Consider the following 21635-nt stretch of genomic DNA (forward strand, 5'->3'; position numbering starts at 1 on the left):
TTCCATGCAGGGGACGCCAGCCTGAGGTCTCCTGGTCTGTGCTGGGACAGCCCCCTCAGACCCTGGCCCTTCCTGCTCTGCTGGCTGAGGGTCTCTGCTCTGCCCAAGTCCCGGCCCCGGCCGGCCCCTCCAGGCAGACAGCTCTATGCCTGTGCTGGCTCAGGCTGGGATCCCGAGTCCTCTGCCAGGTGCGAGTCTGACACGGGCTGGCCAGGACCCCCCTGGCCACAGGAAGGGCCAGAAGTTCTGCTGACAGTGCTGGGCGCTCATAGCTGACCAGCTGACGAAGGGGCCGGGTAGCAGATGTTTCCTTTCTGTGTCACACATCATGGGATTTGGAGACGCTGGTTCCAGTGACAACACCCGCCTCGTCCCTCACTCATGCGGTGTTGAGGGCCTGGAGGGGCCAGCAGTGGCTCCAGGGTGCAGTGTGGCTAGGTGTACCCACAAGGCCCCTGCCAACGTACCACACAGAGCTGCAAGATGGCAGCTCCGCCAGGGCCAGGAGAGCCGTCCTGGAAAAGAGGCTGCTTCTGGGACTTGAGATGTGTGCCCAGAACCCTGTGGCAGGGGAGTCCCGAGGGGGCCCACAGTGCCCGCGGGCCTCGAGCTCCTGTGGGGCTGCAGATGCCTGCACTCCCTCTGTCTGTGGGGGTCCATGTGCTTTTCCTCTGGGCACCACTTTGGCTTTCTGCCCGTGACTGGACACACGTGTCCCCTTCAATCCAGGCTCCCGGCCTGGTGCTGCTGACCTTGGCAGGGCTGGTGTCCACCTCTTGGTGCTGGTGGCCAGGAGCCTCCCTTTTTCTCAGCGAGTGCAGTACCAGGCTTCCCCAGGAGGGGGCATAGGAGGGATGCTGCTTCTCCACAGTGGTGCCTGGGTCCTGGACCCTCCGCCCAGCTGCTGGTCTGGGTCACAGGATGCTTTGTCTCTGGCCCCCAGCACAGGTGTGTGGGCTCTGGTCTCCTGCTCCCATTTCCCCCATCCCGTCTTTGGGCTGCTTCCCGCCCCAGCCTGGACAGCAGCCCACAGACCCCCACCTGTGGGCACAGTACCCTTCCACGCAGGGGATGCCAGCCTGAGGTCTCCTGGTCTGTCCTGGGGCAGCCTCCTCAGACCCTGGCCCTTCCTGCTCTGCTCGCTGGCTGCAGGGCTTCTGGTTGTCCTTTTGCTGAGTGTCTGCGAATTGAACCTGGACCCTGGATCTGCGTGTGTGTCCTCACTCTGTCCCTGTGCGCTGGACTCTCTGTGTGACTGCACTGTCCGCCCGCCCTCTCATGTGGTCAGCCTGGAGCTGCACCCAGCAGAGGCAGGAGAGCCAGGAAAGGCTTGGTCTGCCCCACCCATGGGTTCGACAGGGGGTGGCTGACAGGGGACAGTGGGCTGGGATGCCACCAACAGCTGGCAGGAAGGGCGGTCCCTTCCCCCTCCGTCCCCACCTGGGCTGTGACCTCCCTTCTTCCTGAGGGTGTGGAAGTCCTGGCCCGTCCTCTGGATGACACTGAGGGCCAGCAAGGCTTTCCGCAGGCTGCGCCGTGACGTCCCTGCCAGGGCACATCTGCACTCTGTTCCCTGGGTGCCAGCCTGTGAGGCGAGAGCACGGGACGGACGCTGGGCTCCCGGGCTCCAGATAGGTGAGGCCAGGAAGTGGAGTCGGCCTCCCTCGGGCCCTAAGGTTATTTAAGACCCAGGGGAGGCCGAGGAGCCTGCAGAGCCGCGTCGCCCTGGCCATGCTGGCGCCCTCTCCCGGCTTCTCCTGGTGCTTCAGCCCCAAGAAGAGTGAGGCCAAGATGCGGGAGACACAGCGCGGGAGGCGGTGGGGAAGGCCTCCAGCTCCCTGTGTCCGGGCGCTGTTCACACACTGCCCGAAGGTCAGGCTGCCGGGTGGTATCCTTCAGGTCCTGGCTGGGCTGGGCTGTGGGGGAAGGCCCCCCTACCGCCCACCTGGGACTGTCCTCCAGGGAGCCTCCCCAGCCTGACAGGGTCCCCTTTGAAGACCTGGAAACACAGACAGCTCTTGTAGCACCAGACTTTGTCTGCAAGCTGCTGGGTGTCCAGGTGGGAGGCCGCTGTGGACAGCAGCACATGGGCACACACACCCTGGAACGCACTTGAGCCAGCAGGAAGCCCCTCCACCAGGACGGCAGGAGGCCACTGGCCCCAGCGAGGGACAGCAGGAGGCTCTCAACCCCCCGGCCTTGCTGGCTGGCTGTTCAGGCGTCCCTCTCCTTAGGAAGCATCCCATCTTCCTCTTGAGAGAAGATCCCCAAACTTCATCCTGTGACCACTGCTGACCCTCCCCTGTCAGCCTCCTTCAGGGCGGGACCTCATTCGGTCTTCACTACGCCTCAGAGAGCATGTACCCTCACTGCAGGGGGAGGTGCTGCAGCTCTGAGACGCAGCCACCTTCTCTGGGTCCACTGTGGGCGTGTGGGGCACGTGCCTCAATGCACCGGTCCACGAGAGCTGTGTCATCGGGGTGACCTGAAGTAACCCATGTAAGTCTGGGCCTCCAGGAGATGTCACTCACCCTGCCCCAGCACCTCCTAGAAGTGGGGAGTCCTTGACGGCTAGGGAAATGGGGCCGTGCGGCCAGCCCAGGCTGAAGACTCAAAGCTTGGGCCAGCCCACCCAGCCAAGCCAGCTGGCCAGAACTTGTGCCTTGGGCTGTCCAGGAAGGACCATGCTGAGTAGAGGAGACCTTGAGTGGCCAAAAGCCTTGCTGAAATGGCACATGCAAGTGGGATCTTCTCGGGAGGCTTCTGCCGACCTGGGTGGGCAGTCAGCTACCCTGGACCCCCTCCCCCCACCTGCCCAGGAGTCCTTCCCCAGCTTCCTGGCCTGGGTTCCTTGCAGGCAGCGTGGGCCTCTCCAGGTTGAGTGGAGCCTAAGGGGTACAGAGCCCTGCAGCTCTGGCCATTGTGAGGAAGAGGGCAGGTGGCCTTAGTGAGCCTCAAGGTCCTTCTGCAAAGCTGAGCGGGGCTCAGATGCCGTGGGGTTCCATGGTGTCTCCTGTGTCCTAGGGAAGGGCAGCCTGACTTCAGCCCTTCCCAGGATGCCCGGGGTGGGGCAGTGTCCGACATCACAGGACCTGGAGAAGAAGAGGCCACTCACCTTTTCTTAATGGACACAGGGCAAAAAACAACAGGCATTCTGAAGCCACGACTCACACTCGTGCTCTGGGTCTGTTCAGCTGCTGCTCGGGCACCCCACAGGTGGCCCCTGGGTACAGGCAGGGGATCGTGCAGCCCAGGTGGGCCTGTGGGCTGGGAGAGGGCTGCCTGCTGCCCGGAGCGTCATGTGCACCCACAGCTGGAACTTTGTAGCCCTGTGGAGGGTCTGAGATTTTACCAGCTGGTCTGCCTCAGTCGCGTGGTCACTCCTCCCACATGGGCACATCTGCACCAGGCCCTCTTCCCACAAGCCCCACCGGAGCATGGTGCTACACAATGGGGGACCAACCCTGAGCTTCAGGGCTCGGGAAGTTGACAGTGGGCAGCAGAGAGCCCACCCTTGGCCCTGGAGGGAGAGAAGTCCAAGCTTTCTGTGCCACCGCCATCCTTGAAGACCAGCGCAGAGCAAAGCTCGAGGTGTGCAGAAACACCACCGGGAGCACCCTCCTAGCAAGCGGAAGCGTCACAGCCCCCCTCTGGGAGCCCGGAAGTCCCTCCAGGAGCGGTGACTGCCCCTTGCCCCCTCCCCTATTGGAAGGTGACCCCTCTAAGTTGCTGCCTGGGTGTCCACTCAGCTCCTTGGCTTCTGCACGGCCCCAGCCTCTTCCCAGGGTCCCTCCCTTGTCCTCGGGGAGCAGGGGACACACTCCCTAGAGGTTCAGGCTGGCAGGCTGGACAGTCCGCCACATCCCCACCATGGGGCCCTGGAAGACGGGCTGCCCTCGACATCCACACCCTGCCTGCACACCCGGCCTTCTGGGGAACTAAAAGTCAGAACCCTCACGTGTCTGCTGAGTCCACGGAGGTGAAGCCCCTGAGGGAGGAGTTGGGGAGAGGTGCCCCTGGGGGCTCCTCCTCTGCTTCCACAGTCCCAGGGGCGGTGAGGGGCCTTCCCAGCTCAGGGGGTGGGTGCTGGGACCCGCCTCACCACACCATGAGTCTCCCAGAGTCGCCGAGGCCGAGGGGTTGAAGAGAATGGGCAGCCTGCAGAGCCCAGGCCTTGCTGCCGTCCCACGTAATCCACCTGGCCTGCTTTCTGCGTTTCTTCTCAAAGACAAGTTGCCCCCAGATGGGAGCCTTGGGCCACATGAAGAAATAAGTGACAGCTGCTGGTGACAGCAGGAGCTAGACTCTGCTGAAGGTTCTTTGCCCAGAGGGACCCTGCTATAGCCACAGTGGCCCCACAGGGAAGAGGCCTGCTCTGCAGGCTGGTGTTAGTGCCCAGGAGCTCCATCTTGGTGACAGACCCCTGAGAGGAGCCCACCAAGGGAAGCCTGGTCAGCCCACGGCGTTGGAGCCCACTGTGGCCGGGAGCCTGTGCAGAGCAGAGCTGCCCACCTTAGGGTAGCCAGGAAGCTGCCCACCTTAAGGTAGCCAGATCCCCATGTCCCCTCGAGGGCACACCCCAGTGACAGCTCAGAGCTGCAGCCTCGGGGTGGGGGGACACAGCTGCCCGCTGCAGCCTTCAGGGGCTCTTGCTCCTTCCTGCCTCACCCCACCTCCTGGTCACTTCCTGCAGCAACTCCCGCCCACAGTTCCCACCTTGGGCTCTGCTTTGGTCTGTCCTCTGGTGGGTCTGTCCTCTGGGGCCAGCTTGCCCACTAGAATGGTGACATGGGGGTTCTGATGGCACCCGGGGTGGTGACCATTGGCCTGCAGAGCCCTTGCCACACCTGGGTCTGAAGGCCGTGATGGCCCTGCGGGGGGGTGAAAGCTCTCCTGGGGGTGTGACGACACTTCTCTGGAAGCCAGAGGGCAGGCAGTGCTGAAAACCAGGCCCAGGGACTAACCATGAGTGGACCCTGGGAAGCCTCGTGGGCTTGACTGGCGGTCTCCTGGCAGTGGGACTGGGTCCTGGTGGCTTGGCGTCATCTATGAGAATCCCCTGGGGATGGTCCTTGGAGGCGAGGAAGTGCCCCCCGCTGCCGGAAGACTGAGCTTGCTGCGTTGGTTCTCTGTGGTCACCATAACAAGTGACCACAAACTGGGTGACCAAAGACAACACAATTCATTGTCTCATGGTTCTGGAGGCCAGAAATCTGGGGTGGAGGGGTGGCCAGGGTGATTTCCTGCAGAGGGCTGTGAGGGGACCTGTCCAGACCCTCCCAGCTCCCAGCACTGCTGGCCATCTTGGTGTTGCTCGGCTCACAGGAGCGTCCACTGCTGCCTTCATCCTCCCTTGGCCTTCTTCCCATATCTGAAGGACACCAGGGTTGGACACCAGTCGTGGTCTCATCCTGATGCAGGGTGACCTCATCTTACACCTTCAAAGACTGTCTTAATTAAGGTCACCTTTGCAGTACCAGGGTCAGGACTTGGGCATTCTTCGGGGACACTTCCCACTCTGTGCTTCTCCTCTTCAGGACCTGCCTTCTCCCCTGCGTCCCAAACCCGTAGGTGGGACCGAGGGCCTGCCCAGCCTGTGCAGGGAGCAGAGGGGCAGCTGCTGCTGCTGCCAAGCTCCGGACTAAGACGGGTTTACTCCACAAGAACAGAGCCCCCCCCCCCTGGAGCCCAGGCCCTCATGGTAGGAGGGAACCAGTCGAAGTCTGAGAGCAGCCCTCGGGGAGTGGAGCTGGTGGGCAGGTGCCCCCAGGGTTGGGGCCTCTTTCCTGAGCTCTCCTCCACACCCCTGGCTGCTCCTGGGGTTGCCCTCCAGATGGAGCTGGATACCATTCCCCCAGAACCTCAGAATGACTTTACTTGGAACAGGGTCTTTGCAGGTGTAGACGGTTAAGAACACCCTGCTGAAGTGGGTGAGCCTGGAATCCAGTGGGAGGTGCCCTGGAGGGGAGGCCCGAGACAGATGCCATGGACGACGCTGGAGGCAGCCGTGGGGCCATGCCGCCAGCAGCAGGAGCACAGAAGCCTGGCCCAGGAGCTCCCTGGAGCCTCCCGAGGGGGCCACCCTGCCCCCACCTGGCTGTGCAACTGCAGCCTCCAAAGCTGAAAGAATCGGCTTCTGCCTCAAACCCTCTAGTTGGAGGCACTTGGCTCTGGCAGCCCTAGGAGTGCGATCCTGGCCCCCACGTAAACTCCCTGCACCCAACCCTTTGCTAGGCTCTGTCTACAGGGAGCCAGGACAGGGACACCCCTCCCTGCAGTCCCGGCTGAGAGAGGGGCGGGGAACGAGGCTGTGTGTGGTTGGGGCTTGTCCTGCCATTGCCTTGGGAGAGGCTGGGTGCTGTCTCCCCCTACCCTGGGCCCCTCACTCCAAGCCAGGAGGCTCAGAGGTCCCTGTTCCCAGCACACATCCCCACCTCCATCAGAGCAAGAAGCCACCAACCCCAGTGACCTGTCCCTGCCAGGATGAGACGCCTGCCTGCCTCTGCCAACTGCCCCAGGTGCCCCTCCCTGCGCTGGCTCCTCTCAGCTGCAAACTTTGATCCGCCCCTGGCCTTCAATCTGCTCCTCTCATCACCACCGGAATAGAAGCCGCTGTTTGAAAAGCACCAGTCCTCCCTCCTGGCCTGTAAACATGTGGGCAGAAATAGCAGCCCAACGCTGGAGGGGGGACTGCTGGTGCAAAATGAGGCGAAGCTGCAGCTCAGTGGGCCTGGCTGCGTGGGAGCCCGAGGCAGCCTCAAAAGTGGCTTTAAATAGCTCCTCGTGGGTACATGCCGCAGCGCCGGGCAGCCTGCGGGCGGCAAGGAGGCAGGGCAGAGGTGGGCGCTGGGGGGGCGCCTGGCATTGCCGGGGGTCAGCCTGCTGGCCTCTGGGTCCAGATGAGTTCAGCAGCTTGGTGAACTGGAACCCACCCCTTCCCCAAAGTCCCAGAACTGGCAGCGAGTGACCCTGGCCACCCCTGGGAGAGGGGAGGCAGTGTGGACCATCTGGAGCTCGGGCCCCCACTCTGGGCAGCTCTCCAGGCCCACAGAGGTAGAAAGCAGTCACCATGCTGAGAGGCCCCGAGGTGAGACAGGAGCTGTGCCTGGACCACATGGGGCCTCCCGTTCTGTGCCTCCCCCTCCATCAGGAGGTGGCCTGGAGCCCCAGCTGACCCAGATCCGGCTCTGCTGCTGCTTGGCCACCTGTTCCCTGCTGGCTCTGAGGCCCCATTTCCTGGTCACCCTGGAGTCCAGCCCGTCCCAAGCCTCCCAGCCTCATCCTTAGTGCAGGGCCGGCAGGCCAGCCAGGGTGTGTGGGGGGGTCCTTGGAAGTGAGGGTCTCAGCTGGAGGCAGAGTGGCGAGCCAGGCCATGGTCTGAGCAGAGGTACTAACGCCCTCCTCTGCCCCTGGGGAAATAGCTGGACCCCCGTGTCCCTGGCAAAATGTCTGGGCCAGAAGGGACCTCATTACTCTGCACCTATATGGGCCTGGGGTCCTGAGGGCTGTGGGTCAGCTCACACCATGGGCAGTGGCCAGGGGGCACTCTGATGCTCCACAACTGTCACCACCAAGCTCCCCAGTGTAGTGGGGTGGGGTCCACCAGGAGAATGACAAAGGGCTACTGAGCGGTGGCAGGATGCCACCTCCATGAGGCAGGGTGCTGGCCCTGGCTGACTTCACCTCTTGAGCTGGCCTCTTCTGGCTCTGCTGGCTGGACCCTACAGCAATCAAGGGGTGGACAGCAGTTCTGCTAATTGCACCCTGTGTCTTCCGTGTGGATGACCCAGTGCCATGGAAAAACTGGACCCTCATCAAGAGCTGCCCATCTCATGCTCCAATGGCCACCAGGCTCTTGGGCTGCCATGCTGTCACCCTGAGTCCTTGGTGGCAGCAGATGGATGGGTAGGGTGTCTGTGTGGCCTCCAGTGTCTTCTGAGTCTCTATCACCTCACCCAGGAAGGCATCGGAGTGGTACCCTCGGCCTGGGCACCCACCAGGGACCGAGGGATGGTGCCTCCTGGAGCCTACTCCAGGACCCTGCCCCCCTGCCCCTCACTGGTGTCCTGGACATAGCCAGGTGGCTCATCTTCTGGGATGTAGCCCCTGAGCTCCTCTGGCCCCAAGTCTGTCCCCAGCCCTGAGATTTCAGGAAGGCATCTCAAAAGCAGGTGATTCAGTGGTCAGCCAGCCCTGACCTGGGCTCTTGGACCTGCGTCTGTGTTTGAGGAAGTGACCCATCACAGCCCAGGCGCAGGGCCAGAAGGGCACCAAGCAGCTGACACCAGTGTCACCAAGCCTCTCCTCTCCTCCCTGAGCCCCCAGCCCCCGCTGTTTTCCCAGCACAAGGAGCACGCCCACACTGAGTGTTCTGAGTCTCCCGAGACTGTCCCCCCAGAGGGCACCCCTCAAGCCCGCAGGACGCCAGCATTCCAGGCTGTGGTGCAGCTGCAGCGACGGAGACCAGAGAGGCTGCCAGGCTGAGGTTTATTTCATGCTGGGACCGAGGAGGACTTGCCACGGCTTCTCCCCCTCTCACTGCCACAGGGCCAAGGCCTAGACATCAGTGTGAGCCTGAGACTAAAGATGCGGAGCCTGCCTCGGCCTCGGGGCCAGGCCAGGTCCTCCCCTCTCAGCAACAGTCTCCCTTAGTTGGAGGGAGCTCAGGCTGGTGGCCCTCCCCAGAAGGACGGGGTCAAAGCGCAGGAGACAGGCTTCCTCCCGTACTGCGCGGCCAACTGTCCGCCCACCGAGAAACGCAGAGGCGTCCTTCCTCCCCGGAGTCTCCAGGCGGCCTCTGCCCCGGCAGCAGGGCAGGCAAAGGCAGCCACCGTCCTGCCTCACATAGCGTACGCTGCCCAGTAGATGACGTTGACAGCCGCAAAGGCCGCAGGGAACACGGCGCGGGCGTAGATGTCAATGGTGTCCGCATCGATGGGTTTGAACCTGGCGCGGATCCCCCCGGGGCCCCCGGGCCGGGCGCCCCCCTCCTTCTTCATCTCCCCTGTCTCCACCTCCACTGACCTGTAGGAACCCATGAGGTTCCCAGGGAGGCCACGCTGCCGGCGAGAGACAGCCAGCTCCTGGGTCACTCCGGCGGCCGAGAGGGAGAAGAGCACAATGGCATTCCTCACGTCCATCTGCACAGCAGGGGACAGGGCTGAGCCCTGGTGGACAAGGCTCCCATGCAGGACCCCATCTGGGCCAGTGGCAAGATCCCCTCTGCACTCAGCAAGTGCCACTGTGACCTGCAGCAGGCTGGGCTGAGGAGCCCAGAGTGGCTGCCAGGGCCCGGGGCGGAGAGTGACCCACCAGGAGCTGGCCAGCAGAGAGGGCTGGGGGCAGCTGTCTCTTGGCTGTGAGCCCTGAGACACGCCCTTGGGCACTCACCTCCGTTCTGGGCTTGGCGACCTTGACTTTGGCCTTCCGCTTCTTCCTGTAGTCGGCATTGAAGTGGGCGAAGGCGTACTCCACCAGGGCAGCGAACACGAAGACGTAGCAGATCCAGAAGTACACGTCCAGCGCCTTGATGGCCGACGCCCGCGGCAGGGAGGAGCGGGCACTGACCATGAGCGTGGTCATGGTCAGCACGGTGGTGATGCCTGCTGACACAGGTGGGCTGTCATTGGGGCACGGCCACTTCCCCGTACACCTGGAGACGGGGAGTCCACCAGCCCTCCCTCCCCCACCGAGTGTGGAAGGGCTCCTCTGACCAGGCCCAGTCTGCTGCCCCCAGGACAGGTGGCACTGGGGCGGGTTCATGCTTCCGCACCCAGAGACACCCTGGCGGGCACTGCTGCCTGACTGATCCAGAAGGAGACCCAGGACATGGCGACCAGGAGGACAGAGGGCATGTAGGACTGGATGATGTAGACACCGCGGTTCCTCCGCAGGCGGAAGTGCAGGCTGAGCCGGGGGAACTGGCCAGCTGTGGGGACAGCCCACTGTCAGGTGGCCTTCCCTGCCTGACCCACTGACCCCACAGGACAGGAGAAAGAGGCCGTGGCGGGGACTTGGGCCCACGTGAGGCTCAGAGGGGAGACCCAATAGCCTAATGAGCCAGGGGTCTCCCTTGCCCTAGGTCTGGCCACAGAGAGTGAGGCGGCACCGGGTCCCCAGAGACAGGAGAGGAGAGGGCAACGCTCCTGCTGCCTCGAGCCTGCTGGGCGGCCGGCCCTGTGGGGCCCTCCCAGCAGGGGAGGGAAGTCTGTCTGCCTCTTCTGCAGACCCCTCAGTGCACAGCCAGGCTCTGCCAGGACAAGGTGGCCCAGGAGGGCGTGGCCCCTGAGCCCGCCAGTCCTCAGGATCCCCCTAAGCCCGGAGTGCTGGGAGGAAAGGGCCGAGGAACAACAGCGACCCGTCCCCGTCCTGTGCCCCCGCCTGTGCCACTCAGCAAGTGCCCAACAAGTGGTTTTCCAGCTGTGTTCCCGGGGAACCTCAGAGCTGTTTGGGCTCGGCCAGAAGGTCTGAGAAGGCACTGCCCTGCGCGGGAGAGAGCCCACGGTACCCGACTTGAAGTTCATCGACTCCGTGGAGAAGTGGTAGCTGGTGATGGTGAACTGGGCCAGCTGCAGCCTGTCCAGCCCGTGGATCTGCTCCTGGTTTTCTGACCAGTAGTAGACAATGTCCTCGGAAGAGTAGCCGTCTGCAAGAGAGCCTACGGGTGGGCGGCAGGGTCTGGCCCAGCCGCTGGCAGCCCCCGCAGTGGCACCCCATCCACACCAGGAGGCCGAGGGTGGAGCTGCCCATGACAGGGACAGAGCCGGCAGCAGGGAGGCTGTGGGTGCTGGGACCACAGCCCACGCCTCTGGCAGGTGCACAGGCCAGCAGTGTTGGCAAAAGCAGGGCCACCTCTGTCAGGGGTGCAGAGGTGCCGGCTGGACCTGCATCAGTGGGCGGCCAGCACCGATCAGCCTGCTCTTCCAGGCCGCTGTCCTGCCGGGCCGTGGCCAAGCTGCTCAGGCCTCAGGCTCTTCTCGCATATAGAGGTCCGTCCTGAGAGCTCCCCTGTCTTTTGAGCCAGCCTTGTCCAGGCCCCCCACTGCAGGGGCCCCCCACTGCATGGGCCCCCCACTTCACAGGCCCCAAGAGCCAAGTCTGAGTCCCCCTCCAGGCTACAGAAGCCCGAGGAGCCCACCCAGGGGGCCCACCCCAAAGGTCCACTCATAGCTCTCCAGGGAGCCCACCCAGGGGGCCCACCCAGGGGGCCCACTCACAGCTCTCCAGGGAGCCCACCCAGGGGACCCCCCCCAGGGAGCCCACCCAGGGGGCCCACCCAGGGGGCCCACTCACAGCTCTCCAGGGAGCCCACCCAGGGGACCCCCCCCAGGGGGCCCACTCACAGCTCTCCAGGGAGCCCACCCAGGGGGCCCACCCAGGGGGCCCACTCACAGCTCTCCAAGTCCAGCATGCACTCCTGCTCGTCCATGGGGTACTTGGCCAGGTCCATGTCACAGGCCACTGTCGAGGTGATTCTGACCAGACACACGTGCTGTGAGGCCCCGGAGCCTCTGCCAGGCTGGCAGCCCCCTGCTCCCACAGACAGATGTCCCTGCACCAGCCCAGAGCTGCCTGCTTGCCAGGGGCACCACCTTGGGCCTGCGGCTGCCCAGGCTTTGTCTGCCAGCTGCCCAGGGTCAGGGTGAGGCTGAAAAGGGTGCCCGCGGTGTGATTCCTCCTTCAGGGCGTCCATCTTTAAAAGTGCCTGCTATTTGTCCAGGTGGGGACTCATGAGGCAAGGCCCAGCCTGGGGTCCCTCGCCTGAGGCCCAGAGCTCTGATTTTCTGGGAGAGACCAGATATTTAGATTCTGATGTGAAAGCTCCTGACTTTTACAATATTGCCACTGCATCTTTTAAAGGCATGTGCCTGGACAGTGTTCAAAAGGTAAATATGTGTTCCCAGAAGCAGAAAGACAGAAGCCACGCATGCCCATCGACAGAAGAGCAGATGAGCACCACGTGGTAGAATACTACTCAGTCAAGAAAAGGAGGGAGGCACTGCTGTACCACAACACGGATGACCCTCAAAAACATAATCTGCAGGAAAAGCCAGATACAGGTCCAGCTGGCTTCCACTAAGACAGGATGGCAGAACAGGCACGTCCATGGGGACAGTGAGTTGGTGGCTGCCTGGGGCTTTAGGGACCGGGACAGAGTGACTGCTTTCAAAGGGTATGGGTTTCTTCTTGGGGTGACAAGATATTTGGTTTTTTTTAATGCCTTTATTTTACTTATTTATTTTTATGTGGTGCTGAGGATCGAACCCAGTGCCTCACACACGCCAGGAGAGTGCTCCTCCACTGAGCCCCGGCCCTAGCCCAGGATGAGATGTTTTGAAGCTGGATGAAGGTGATGCGGCTCAGCGTGATAACTGCGTAAGTGCCACTGGGCTGCTGGTGGGGGTGGATCTGTGTCCCTGAATTCAACCCCATTCATAAAACAGAAAGGCCCTGTCTGGGCCAGAAAGCCCGCCTGTGGCCTCCCGGAAGCAGCCCTGGTAGTGGACGTGGTGTCCTGCGCGGCTGCTGGGAGCTGGGCAGGGCCCCGAGGTCCCAGTGCCCCTCCCAGGCTCACGGCACAAGTGTCCTGGCCTCCCGGCCAGGGGCGACCCAGCACAGAGGGCCCAGCTCACCGGATGCTGTAGAGGATCACGCCGTCGGGCTGCAGCCGGATGAGCTTGTTCTCCACCGTCACGTCATGGAACCAGGCGGACTTGGCGTTCACGATGAAGGTGTCGGGGAGCCAGAGCTTGTCCACGAAGCGGCTGTCCAGGCCCAGGGTCTCGTTGGTGTGGTTGTAGGAGAGCCGGCTGTCCCTCCAGCTCTGGTGCAAGAACACCGTCATGGTGTACTCCTGCGGGGGGCAGGGCGGCAGGGGCAGGGTCAGCCCCGCTCCGCGGAGACACGGGGCCCGGCCGGCAGCGCAGGGGGCACCTACCATGTTCACCTCTGAGATGTGGTCAATGCTGGCCACCTCCAGGGCCAGGGCCACGTTCACAGGGGGGCCTGTGAAGGAGCAGGGGGTCCTGGAGCCAGCACGCAGGGCCCGGCCCCGCGCCCCAGCCACCCCACCATGCCCAGAGGGGCCGCCTGGGAGGCCACAGCCAAGGCCCCTAAGGGAGCCTGGACTGCACATCTGCCTCCATGGCCTGGGGACATGGGCACCCCTTCTCCTGTCTCCCTGGGGTCTGGGCTTGAAGCCCAACAGACCCCGGGGAGAACAAGACGCCTTCACCAGCCAAGAGTCCAGCAGGCTGTCCCCACAGTGACGGGCACACGGTCCTGGCCAGCAGGTGCTGCCCCTCCAGCCCTACCCTCACCTCCGATGCCGGGCCTGAAGTTGCGGGCGTAGCCCTCCATTAAGCCATCCAGGTTGGGGAGCCAGGATATCTCCAGGTTGGAGCCCACGTAGTCCCCAATGTCATTCATGGCTCTGGGGATACGAAGCAGGTGGTCACCGGCAGGCAGGGCACCAGGGCCGGAGCCCCAGTCCCTTCCCTGGGGGGGACGCCTGGGCTGGACGGACAGGGAGGACGAGGTGGGAGCCCCTCCAGCAACCTGGACCGGACTTGAGGAGCCCGGAAGGCCCCTGGCCCTTCTCTCGGCCTTTCTGTGCCCTCTTCACCCTACCTCAGGGCCACCCTGTGCGGCCCCAGCGTGCCCTGAGCCCCTGGCTCCCCGATTTCCTCATGGCTCCCTCCTCTGCTCCCAGAGAGGGCACCACTGAGACCAGGAGGAGGCCTCCGCAGAGTCGCCCTCTGGGCTTTGTCCCCAAGCAGCCACAGGCCCCCATTGAGAGTCCTCCCTCGCAGTGGCCTGAGGGGAAGGAATGTGCAGGAAGCCACTGGAGGGGGACCCAAAAGGGCCCAGGGGGAGGGTCCAAGCTGGGTCCCCAGATGGCCATGTGCTTCTGAGGCTGAGCCTGACCCACAGCAGCCCATACTGTCCTTGTCCTCCCAGACGCACCGTAGTGCCAGAGCCAGGGAACCCCGCAGCCCGCCCACCCACCTGCTCACCTGGACGGGGCTGGACAGCGTCCCCCCAGGCTCTTGTCCCCTGGAACCTCAGAAGAGGTCTACTTTGGAACAGGGTCTTTGCAGGTGTGATCAGTGACGGCGAGGCCCAGTGCATCAGGGTGGCCCTGCACCCTGTGACCCCGTCCTTAGGAGAAGGGACGGGCAGCGGGAGGCAGGTGCAGACCCAGGCAGAGAGCAGCCCCAGGGCTGCTGGCCACCCGAGGAGCGGGACCGGCCAGCTTCCCCAGACTTTCGGACAGTTCTGGACTGTGGCCTCCAGAAGTGTAAGAGACCAAGCTTCTGTAGTTTTGAGTCCCCTCATTTGTGGTCACGTGTCACATCACCAGGCCTCCTGTCCACAGTAAGGACAGCCCCCCGCAGGGGAGGGGTGGCTCCTAACACCTCACTGAGAAATGGAGGCAGGGTGCTCAGGTCACCTTGAGCCCTGGGCCTGGCCAGTCCTCAGGGGAGACGCAGGGAGGGGAGGGGCAGGAACTGAGCCAGTAAAATCCCAGTCCCGCCCAGAGACACCCACGCCCCACCCTGGGCCACTGGCCACCACAGAGGCCCTCAGGCCCCTCCATCCTGGGCTCCTCCAGACGCTGATGGCTCCCGGCCCAGCCCACTCAGCCTCATGCTTCCTTGGGGACAGGGACGGCAGCCTGGGCTCACAGCACACCCTCCCCCTGCCTGTGGCAGCCACGCCTGAGGCCAGCCGCAAGCCCCCTCCCGCCCCACGCCAGTCTCTCCAGCCGGGCCTCCTCCCCAGACCGCATCCCTCCTCTCCTGTCGCCCAGCTCTTCCTTGCCCATTGCCTCCCCTGCCTCCCCCACCTACCCACCTGCCGGGCCCTGGGACCTCCGCCCCTCCTCTCCTTCCCAAAGGTCACCCCACGCGGATCACCCCCGGAGTTCTGCCTGCCCCAGGAGCCCCTCGGAGGTTGTTCCCCACCCTCCATCTGTCCACCCACCATCTATCCACAAATGTCAGCTAGTGACCCTAGGATGCAAGTCCCCCTCTGGGGACATGGCTGAGCCACGAGCAGAGCCACAGCCCAGGCCATGCAGGGGTCCAGGACTTAGGGGGGAGACAAGTGGCTTTAAGTGTGACGAGAGCCAGAGGGTAGCAGGGGCAGGGAGCCCCTCTCCTAGAAGGGCACAGCCTCCCTGAGAAAGTGACCTCCGAGCCCAAAGGCCAGAGTGGTCAGGGAGAGGCAGGGGGAGGGGCTCCAGCCGTGGGACGGTGGGGCTAGGCTCAGCGTCCAGGCTGGGCATCAGTCCTTGGGGGGAGGGGAGGGCGCTGAGCTCAGGATAACCCAGGAGCCTCCATCCAGAGCCAGGGCAGGGACTCTGACAGGGGCAGCTGGTCACGTTTAAACGTACGCTTCTGATGGAGATCTGGGTGGTGGCTGGGGAAGCAGCCCGGCCTGGCTCTCCCTGCTCCTGCCTGGCCAGCTCACTCCCAGGCAGGTCCCAGTAGCCCCAGGGCCGCCTGGTTAGAAAGGCATCGTGGTTAGGTACCCAGGCCCTCTCTCCTCATCTAAGCCACTTCTCTTTGGAAGAGGTTCAGCTAATGGACTTCTGCAGGTCTTTGACCTTTCCTGTCTGAGCACTTGGACACATCACAGTGGACAGGACAAGGCATCGGGGTCTGCTGTCCATTCCAGCGCCCACACACCCTACCCACCCACCATGGCAACGGCCAGAGCAGGCAATGTGCTAACAAGAGGTAAGATGGCCTTAAATAAAGTCCAGGACCCAGAAAAGCACAAGTAAGAATGCAAATGGACCAGGCACGGTGGCCACGCCTGGGATTCCAGCTGCCACAGAGGTGAGGCAGGAGAATCGCAAGTTCAAGGCCAGCCTGAGCAACTTAATAAGAAGGGCTGGGGTGTAGCTCGGTGGCTGAGGGTCCCTGGGTTCAGTTCTCAGAGAGAGAGAGAGAGAGAGAGAGAGAGAGAGAAGGCAAAGCCGCCCTGAAGGTCAGATATAAAGAGTTTGAGTCGTGCTTTATTTTTGGACCAGTCCAGCTGCCATCTAGCCTGGCATGAGGCCATCAGGAGACACTGTCCTTTCTGGGCCCCACCTCTCGCTTGTCTCAGGCCAGTGACACCATGTGTGCACTTTCCCTCGCCCCAGTCCCAGGTCTACTGGGGGCCTGAAGCCCAGGCCGGGAGACAGTGCCCACGAAGCTCACCTGGAGTGGCAGGCGAAAGACTGTAGAGTTTCCTGGGAGTGAAAAGGGAGGAGCCCCCACCCTGTGTCATTTCTCTCTTGGGAAGGCAGTGTCCATTTTCCTAGCCGTGAACAGAGGGGAAGGGCCTGGGTACAGAGTAGAGTGTGCTTCATGCAGGACTGGGTCCCGGAGGCCCCACTGTCTCTCACTCTGATCAGGACACACAGGGCAGGCAGGGCTGCAGCCAGCAGGAGCTCAGCACAGGGCAGGAAGTCCCCCCTCCCCTCGGCAGCTCATGGAGATCTCGGGAGAGGGCTACTGGCTCCTTGCGTGCCGTGGAGTCGGGGCATCCTGGATTGGGCATCCTTTGACAGAGCAGCTCAGAGACATGTGCCAGGCTCCCGGATCTCCGTCAAGGTCAGGAATTCAAACCCATGGGGCAGAGCTGTCACCTCGGGCTGCTCCTCATGCCATAGGGCCTCCCTCCCATCCTGGCCCCTCTGAGAAACAAAACGGCCCCTGTCACTTGCCTGTACCCCTGAGGACAGAAAGGGACAGTGGGCGCAGCTGAGCCGGGCAGTGGGGCTCCTCCCTGCAGGCCCGTCCACCAAGCCCACAAAGCCCACGGATCCAACAGCTCTGCTTTTAGAGCCACACGCCTCACCAGCGGCATCCCAGTTACCAAGGCAAAGAGAAGCACTCCAGCCATCGCACTGCGAGCTCCGGGAGGTGGAGGCGCCAGCAGCGGGGGTGACGCCCACACAGGCATGCAGTTGGCAAGCTCAGTGCACGCTGAGCTTGTGGGGGGGTCCTCAGAGTCGGGCCTGACCCACAAATATGGCTCAACACACCTGCCTCTAATCCCCCAAGCCTTTCTCACCAGCAACCACTGGGAAATCGAAGGAGGGGTGAGCCAGAAAAGTCCCACTGTCCCCCCACAAAAGTCCAGGAACCAGGACCTGGAGCCTGAGGGAGCAGGAGGCCACTGTCTAGAGTGGAGGGGATTCAAAAGCTACTGGACAGGAGGCCCTGTGTGGAGGCCCATGCTATCTGGAGGTCACTCAAGGGCTGCTGTCCCGGCCCTTTCCCACTCGGGGACAGCCTTAGTCCCTGTGCCATGCCGGGTCATTGCCCTGCCAAGGCCAAGAGCAGGAAGGTTGGGAGAACCGTCTAAAAGGACAGACACTGAAACGTGGTAAGATGATAACATTCTACCCCAGAGGGTGGATGCAGCGCAGTGGCACCTGGCATCCGCCACCACACAGGATGGGAACGCCGGCAAGCCTCAGACCTTCCTCCCCCTGGGGCTGGGGTCTCCCAACTTTCCTGCCCTGGAAACAGCTCACAATCCCTTACCCAACGCCCCAGAAAGCCACATACATGTCAGGATCCAGAATGCTTGGGATTTTAGGAAGGGAATGTGCTGCATATACAGACTTGGGGGTGGGGAGGCTGCAGACTTTCCCAGCAGGAGATCTAGAAACAGGCCCTGAAATAGGGGAAATAAACACAGAAACCCTCAGGCCACAGCAGGACAGGGCTTGCCACCAAGTGAGTTTTGCTCAAACTTTGGGGTTTCAGAGCTGCTTGAATTTCAGACTGGGAGAAGGGACTGAGGGCCTGGGCCAGCAGCAGACCCCCATGCCTGCAGCTCTACCTCTCACGGCACCTTCCTTGAGTTTACGTCAGGAAAGGAGAGGGGAGAGAGGTCCCTAGGGACTGACAGAGAACAGGACTGCTCAGAGGCTCGCTCTGGGGTCTCCAGCCCGATGGCCACACCTATAGCCTTCCCTTCTGGGCCTCTCCCCCACCACCCTCAGGGAAACTCTGAACCCCCATTATATGCTGTGGGAGTGCCCACAGCCACAACACGGGCTGATGTCCAGCCATTTCTGGTTCCTAACAGTCTGCTGTCCATCAGTCAGGTGACCCAGAAGTCCAGGGTGCTGGGGGTGCTGTTTTTCTACCTTCTGCACCCACACGGTTTCCAGAAAGACTTCTCAGTGGCCTCTCAGGACTCATGGCAGGTGGCTGGGCTCAGTGCTGGGCCCAAGATGCCCTGGTGACCAGGGGCCCATTTTAGATCCCACAGAAGGAAGAGCCGGGATGTGCTGGAGGCCAGAGGGAGGGGGCTCCAGCCCGGGGTGGGGGCTTTCTTCCCAGCCTCCTCCTTCCCCCACAGAATAAACCCAGACTCTCTGCCGTGGGGGCCCCTGGCTGCCATCCAGCTGCACACTCCGGAGTTCAGTCCGTGCAATTTGAAATGGCTCCTGGGCCCACTACTGGCACAGTGGGATGCGCCCTGCCGACCCGAGGCCTCCTCCCCTCCCCACCCCCAGCGCTGGGGTCTCTCCTTTCTTCTGCCCGCAGCAAGTCCTGCGAGCCTCAGCCCCGCGCCGGGAAGGGCAGCAGCCAGGCCGGGGTCGGGCGGCCCAGTGCGGTGCGGCTGGGGACCCCCGACCTGTCTTCTTCCGCGGGGGCGGGAGGAACCGGGAGCGGCTCGACGCCCGGGTCTGGCCCCGCCGCGCCGCGTTCAGCACCGGGACGGCGGACAGCACCTCGGCCGCCCGAGCGAGGGTCGCGGGTCCTGCCGCCGCCGGGCAGCGAGTTGGGAGGGGAGCGCGCGTGGGGGCAAACCGAGGTGACCCCGGGACGAAGACTCGGGTCCGGGTGCGCGAGGTTCGCACCGGCCTCCATCCCGAACTCGGGTTCGGGCCGGCGAGGGACCCAGCCCCGGCCCGAGAGCGCCCCGGCACCCAGGGGCTCCCGCCCGCTCCGCACCTCCCCCGGCCCGGGCGCCCGCTCACCTGGCGCCGCGGCGCGGCGGCGCGCACAGCAGCAGGAGCGGGGGCAGCAGCCAGGCCAGCGCGTCCATGGCCTCGCAGGCTCTGCGCGGGACCGTCCGGCCGGCCTGGACGCACGCAAAGTTGCTTCGCCCGCGGCCGCCGCTGCACCAGAGGGGCGGGAGCGCCGGGGAGCGCGGCGCCGCGCGAGGGGCGGACGGAGCGCCGAGCCCGCCCCGCCCGCCCCGCCCCGCGCGCCCGCCCCGCTCCAAAACAGCCCCGAGCTGCGCACCCTGCGCCCCGCCCTTGCCGGCCGCGCCGGGACCCCCAAACCGCTGCCCTTGCCGCCGGCTGCAAACCGGCCCCTGCTCGTGTCTGCCCAGGAGGCGCCCCGGGCGCCATACCCACTGGACACGGTGGACCGACGGGCAGGGCAGAACCTCGTTCCAGAGCGGGGCTTCCCGGGGCTGTCTGGGGGCACGGGGATGTCTCAGGTCCGGGGTTGCTGGTTCTGGCAGCCTGGGCTGGGGGCAGGGAAGGTTAAGGCGCCCCAGCGACGTCCTCTCCTGTCAGGGAAGACCCACAGGCGCTGCATCTTCTAACAATGCCGTGCCAACAGCCGTGCTCCCTGGGGACCTTCCCTGAGCACAGAGGAAGGTGGCGCTGCTCAGCAGGGCCCCGTGGTCCCTTCACCTGTCCACACCCCCTGGGAGGGCCCTGCAGGCGGCTGGGCCCTCTAGTGAGATCTGCCCCCACCTCTGTGCCCCCAAAGGGCTGAGAAAGTGGAGACCTCACACCTGCACTTTAATTCTTTCAAAAGTAAAATTTGCACAATTTCCCTTAAAAAGCTGATTACGAACTTTACTCATCGCCTGCTTTGCTTTATTCAGGGCTGGGCACCTGTCAACTGACAGTGTAAATGAGCTTCTTGTGCAAACATTTTAAAAGGGCAGACTGTCCTCCAGTGAGCTAAGTCCCCTTGCATGACTGGCCACTGGCCAGAGCCATGGATGGAGGGCTGGGATGTGCCAGGGGCGTCCAGCCCCATCCTGCAGGAGGCACAGAGAAGGGGCTCCCGGCTGGCTCTCCCAGACCTAATAGCCAGTCTCAGCCGGTCAGGTCCCAGCCTGTGCCCCCTTCCAGGGTCCCCTCCCCACCCAGAGGGGGTTCTTCTGGTGCTGAAACGCTGACCTCCTGTGCTCCTGTCAGACTGTCCTGGGCATGGTCCCCTTTGTCCCCTGAGAGAGTGAAGGAGATAATCCATCCATGACAAAGGGCCCAGGCGTGGAGCCTACCAGGAGCTGTGAACATTCTGTATTTTTTAAAATTATATATTATTTTTATTTCATTTGAATTGTTAAAATAACTTTTGCTCACAGCCTGTAGCCCCACAAAGACCTCTATGCTTGACTGTGTGGCTGTTTTCTCCTGCATACCTTCCAGAATGTCTTCCTTCGCGCTTGGTGACACCCCATGCTGCAGGTATTCTGAGTCTGGAAGGAAGCAGCTGTCGGTGTGGAATGTGAGGACATGCACACTGATTCTCCAAGGAGCTTGTGTCACCTCCACTCTCCTCTACAGCCGCTCCACTCAGCGCTGGGGCTGGTAGAAGCAATCAAGATGTCCTAGAGCAACGATGGATAGCAAAGAAGCTGCCCCCACTGTGGCCCTAAAAGGTAGTTTCTGGGAGTCGTGAACTTCTCATCTCTCAACTCTGTTCTCTTCCGTGAGGACTTCATTCAGAGTCTTCACGTGGTGGGAAGACTTCTGAGAGCAGTTTCAGGTTAAAGTGGGTTTCAGAGGCCTTAGTCCATAGAAGGCCAGCTCCATTCCACAGGGCTCACAGTGAGGCTGAACATCATGGTGAGAGTGTGGCAGAGGGAAGCAGCTCACAGGGTGCTCGAGAAGCAGAGAGAGGGCGAGTATTATTGTTATCACCCCCTACAGCAGGAACTGGCACACAGTAGGTGCTTAACTGATGTAAGAAAACAAGAGCCCACACCACCCTGGGCCGCATCCCCTCAGTGTCTCTGAGCATCCCTGATCTTGGAGGTTGCACCAAGGTTAGCTGGCCCTCGCTGTCCTCCTGACCTTGGAGGTCTTAGGCTGGTGACTGGGAGATACTGTCCACCTCCATGCCCCTGACCCAGTCCTTCTGGGTGGGCTATGCTCTATGGCTAGCTCCTCCACCTCCATTTTCTGGGGCACAAAACTGACATTGAACTTTCCTGGGCATAGCCCAGGCTAGGATGCACAGACAACTCAACCATTGATCTAGCTGCTTGGTGGTCTCAACCCCTCTCTTCTGCTTGGGTCCTGGGAGCAAATGTATCTGAAAACCTGCGTGGAGAAGCCAGTGACCAAGTCCACAGACGAAGGGCGTCCCTTTCCAAGCACCTGGGTGTTTACCAAACTGAGAGCCAAACGTGTGTTCCCATCCCAGTCTCACACTTTGTTGAATTCTGCTGTGTCCCTGACGGGGCTTCAGCCTGAAGGTAAAGAATGGCAATTTTCCTCCTTCCTTCTTCTTCAAGATCTTTAGAATCCGTTTGCCCCCACTTCTGAGCTCCCGTCCCAGAGCTCCTGCCACACCAGACCATCCCCACCCCAGGTCCAGCTCCACCCGGGGAAGCTCCAGCCACCCCAGACCAGGAAGGCACCC

The 21635-nt window shown here is 62.8% G+C and overlaps 2 protein-coding genes across 4 annotated transcripts in view; one reads left to right on the forward strand and one right to left on the reverse strand.

Moving 5' to 3' along the window:
• The window catches only part of TMEM52 (transmembrane protein 52), a 74149-nt gene that overhangs the window by 3592 nt on the left and 48922 nt on the right, over positions 1-21635 (forward strand). The gene's annotated exons all lie outside the window — the stretch shown is intronic.
• Positions 8548-19165, reverse strand: GABRD (gamma-aminobutyric acid type A receptor subunit delta). The gene is made up of 9 exons (XM_081307861.1): positions 18998-19165; positions 13320-13432; positions 12938-13005; positions 12633-12853; positions 11392-11474; positions 10508-10645; positions 9773-9928; positions 9391-9602; positions 8548-9140 (listed from the first exon to the last, which is right to left on the reverse strand). Exons 1-9 carry the CDS (start codon positions 19063-19065, stop codon positions 8841-8843), a joined length of 1359 nt encoding a protein of 452 aa, XP_081163987.1. The 5' UTR covers positions 19066-19165; the 3' UTR covers positions 8548-8840.

The sequence above is a fragment of the Spermophilus citellus genome (genome assembly GCF_964194105.1).
Source record: "Spermophilus citellus genome assembly, chromosome: 9".
Taxonomy (NCBI): Eukaryota; Metazoa; Chordata; class Mammalia; order Rodentia; family Sciuridae; genus Spermophilus; species Spermophilus citellus.

Excerpts from the sequence above, each read along its gene's own strand:
- GABRD (XM_081307861.1), bottom strand. The coding sequence starts at position 19,065 with ATGGACGCGCTGGCCTGGCTGCTGCCCCCGCTCCTGCTGCTGTGCGCG. Across the intron at positions 13,433-18,997 it reads CCGCCGCGCCGCGGCGCCAG|AGCCATGAATGACATTGGGG; the intron begins GTGAGCGGGCGC and ends TCGTATCCCCAG. Across the intron at positions 10,646-11,391 it reads CATGCTGGACTTGGAGAGCT|ACGGCTACTCTTCCGAGGAC; the intron begins GTGAGTGGGCCC and ends GCTCTCTTGCAG.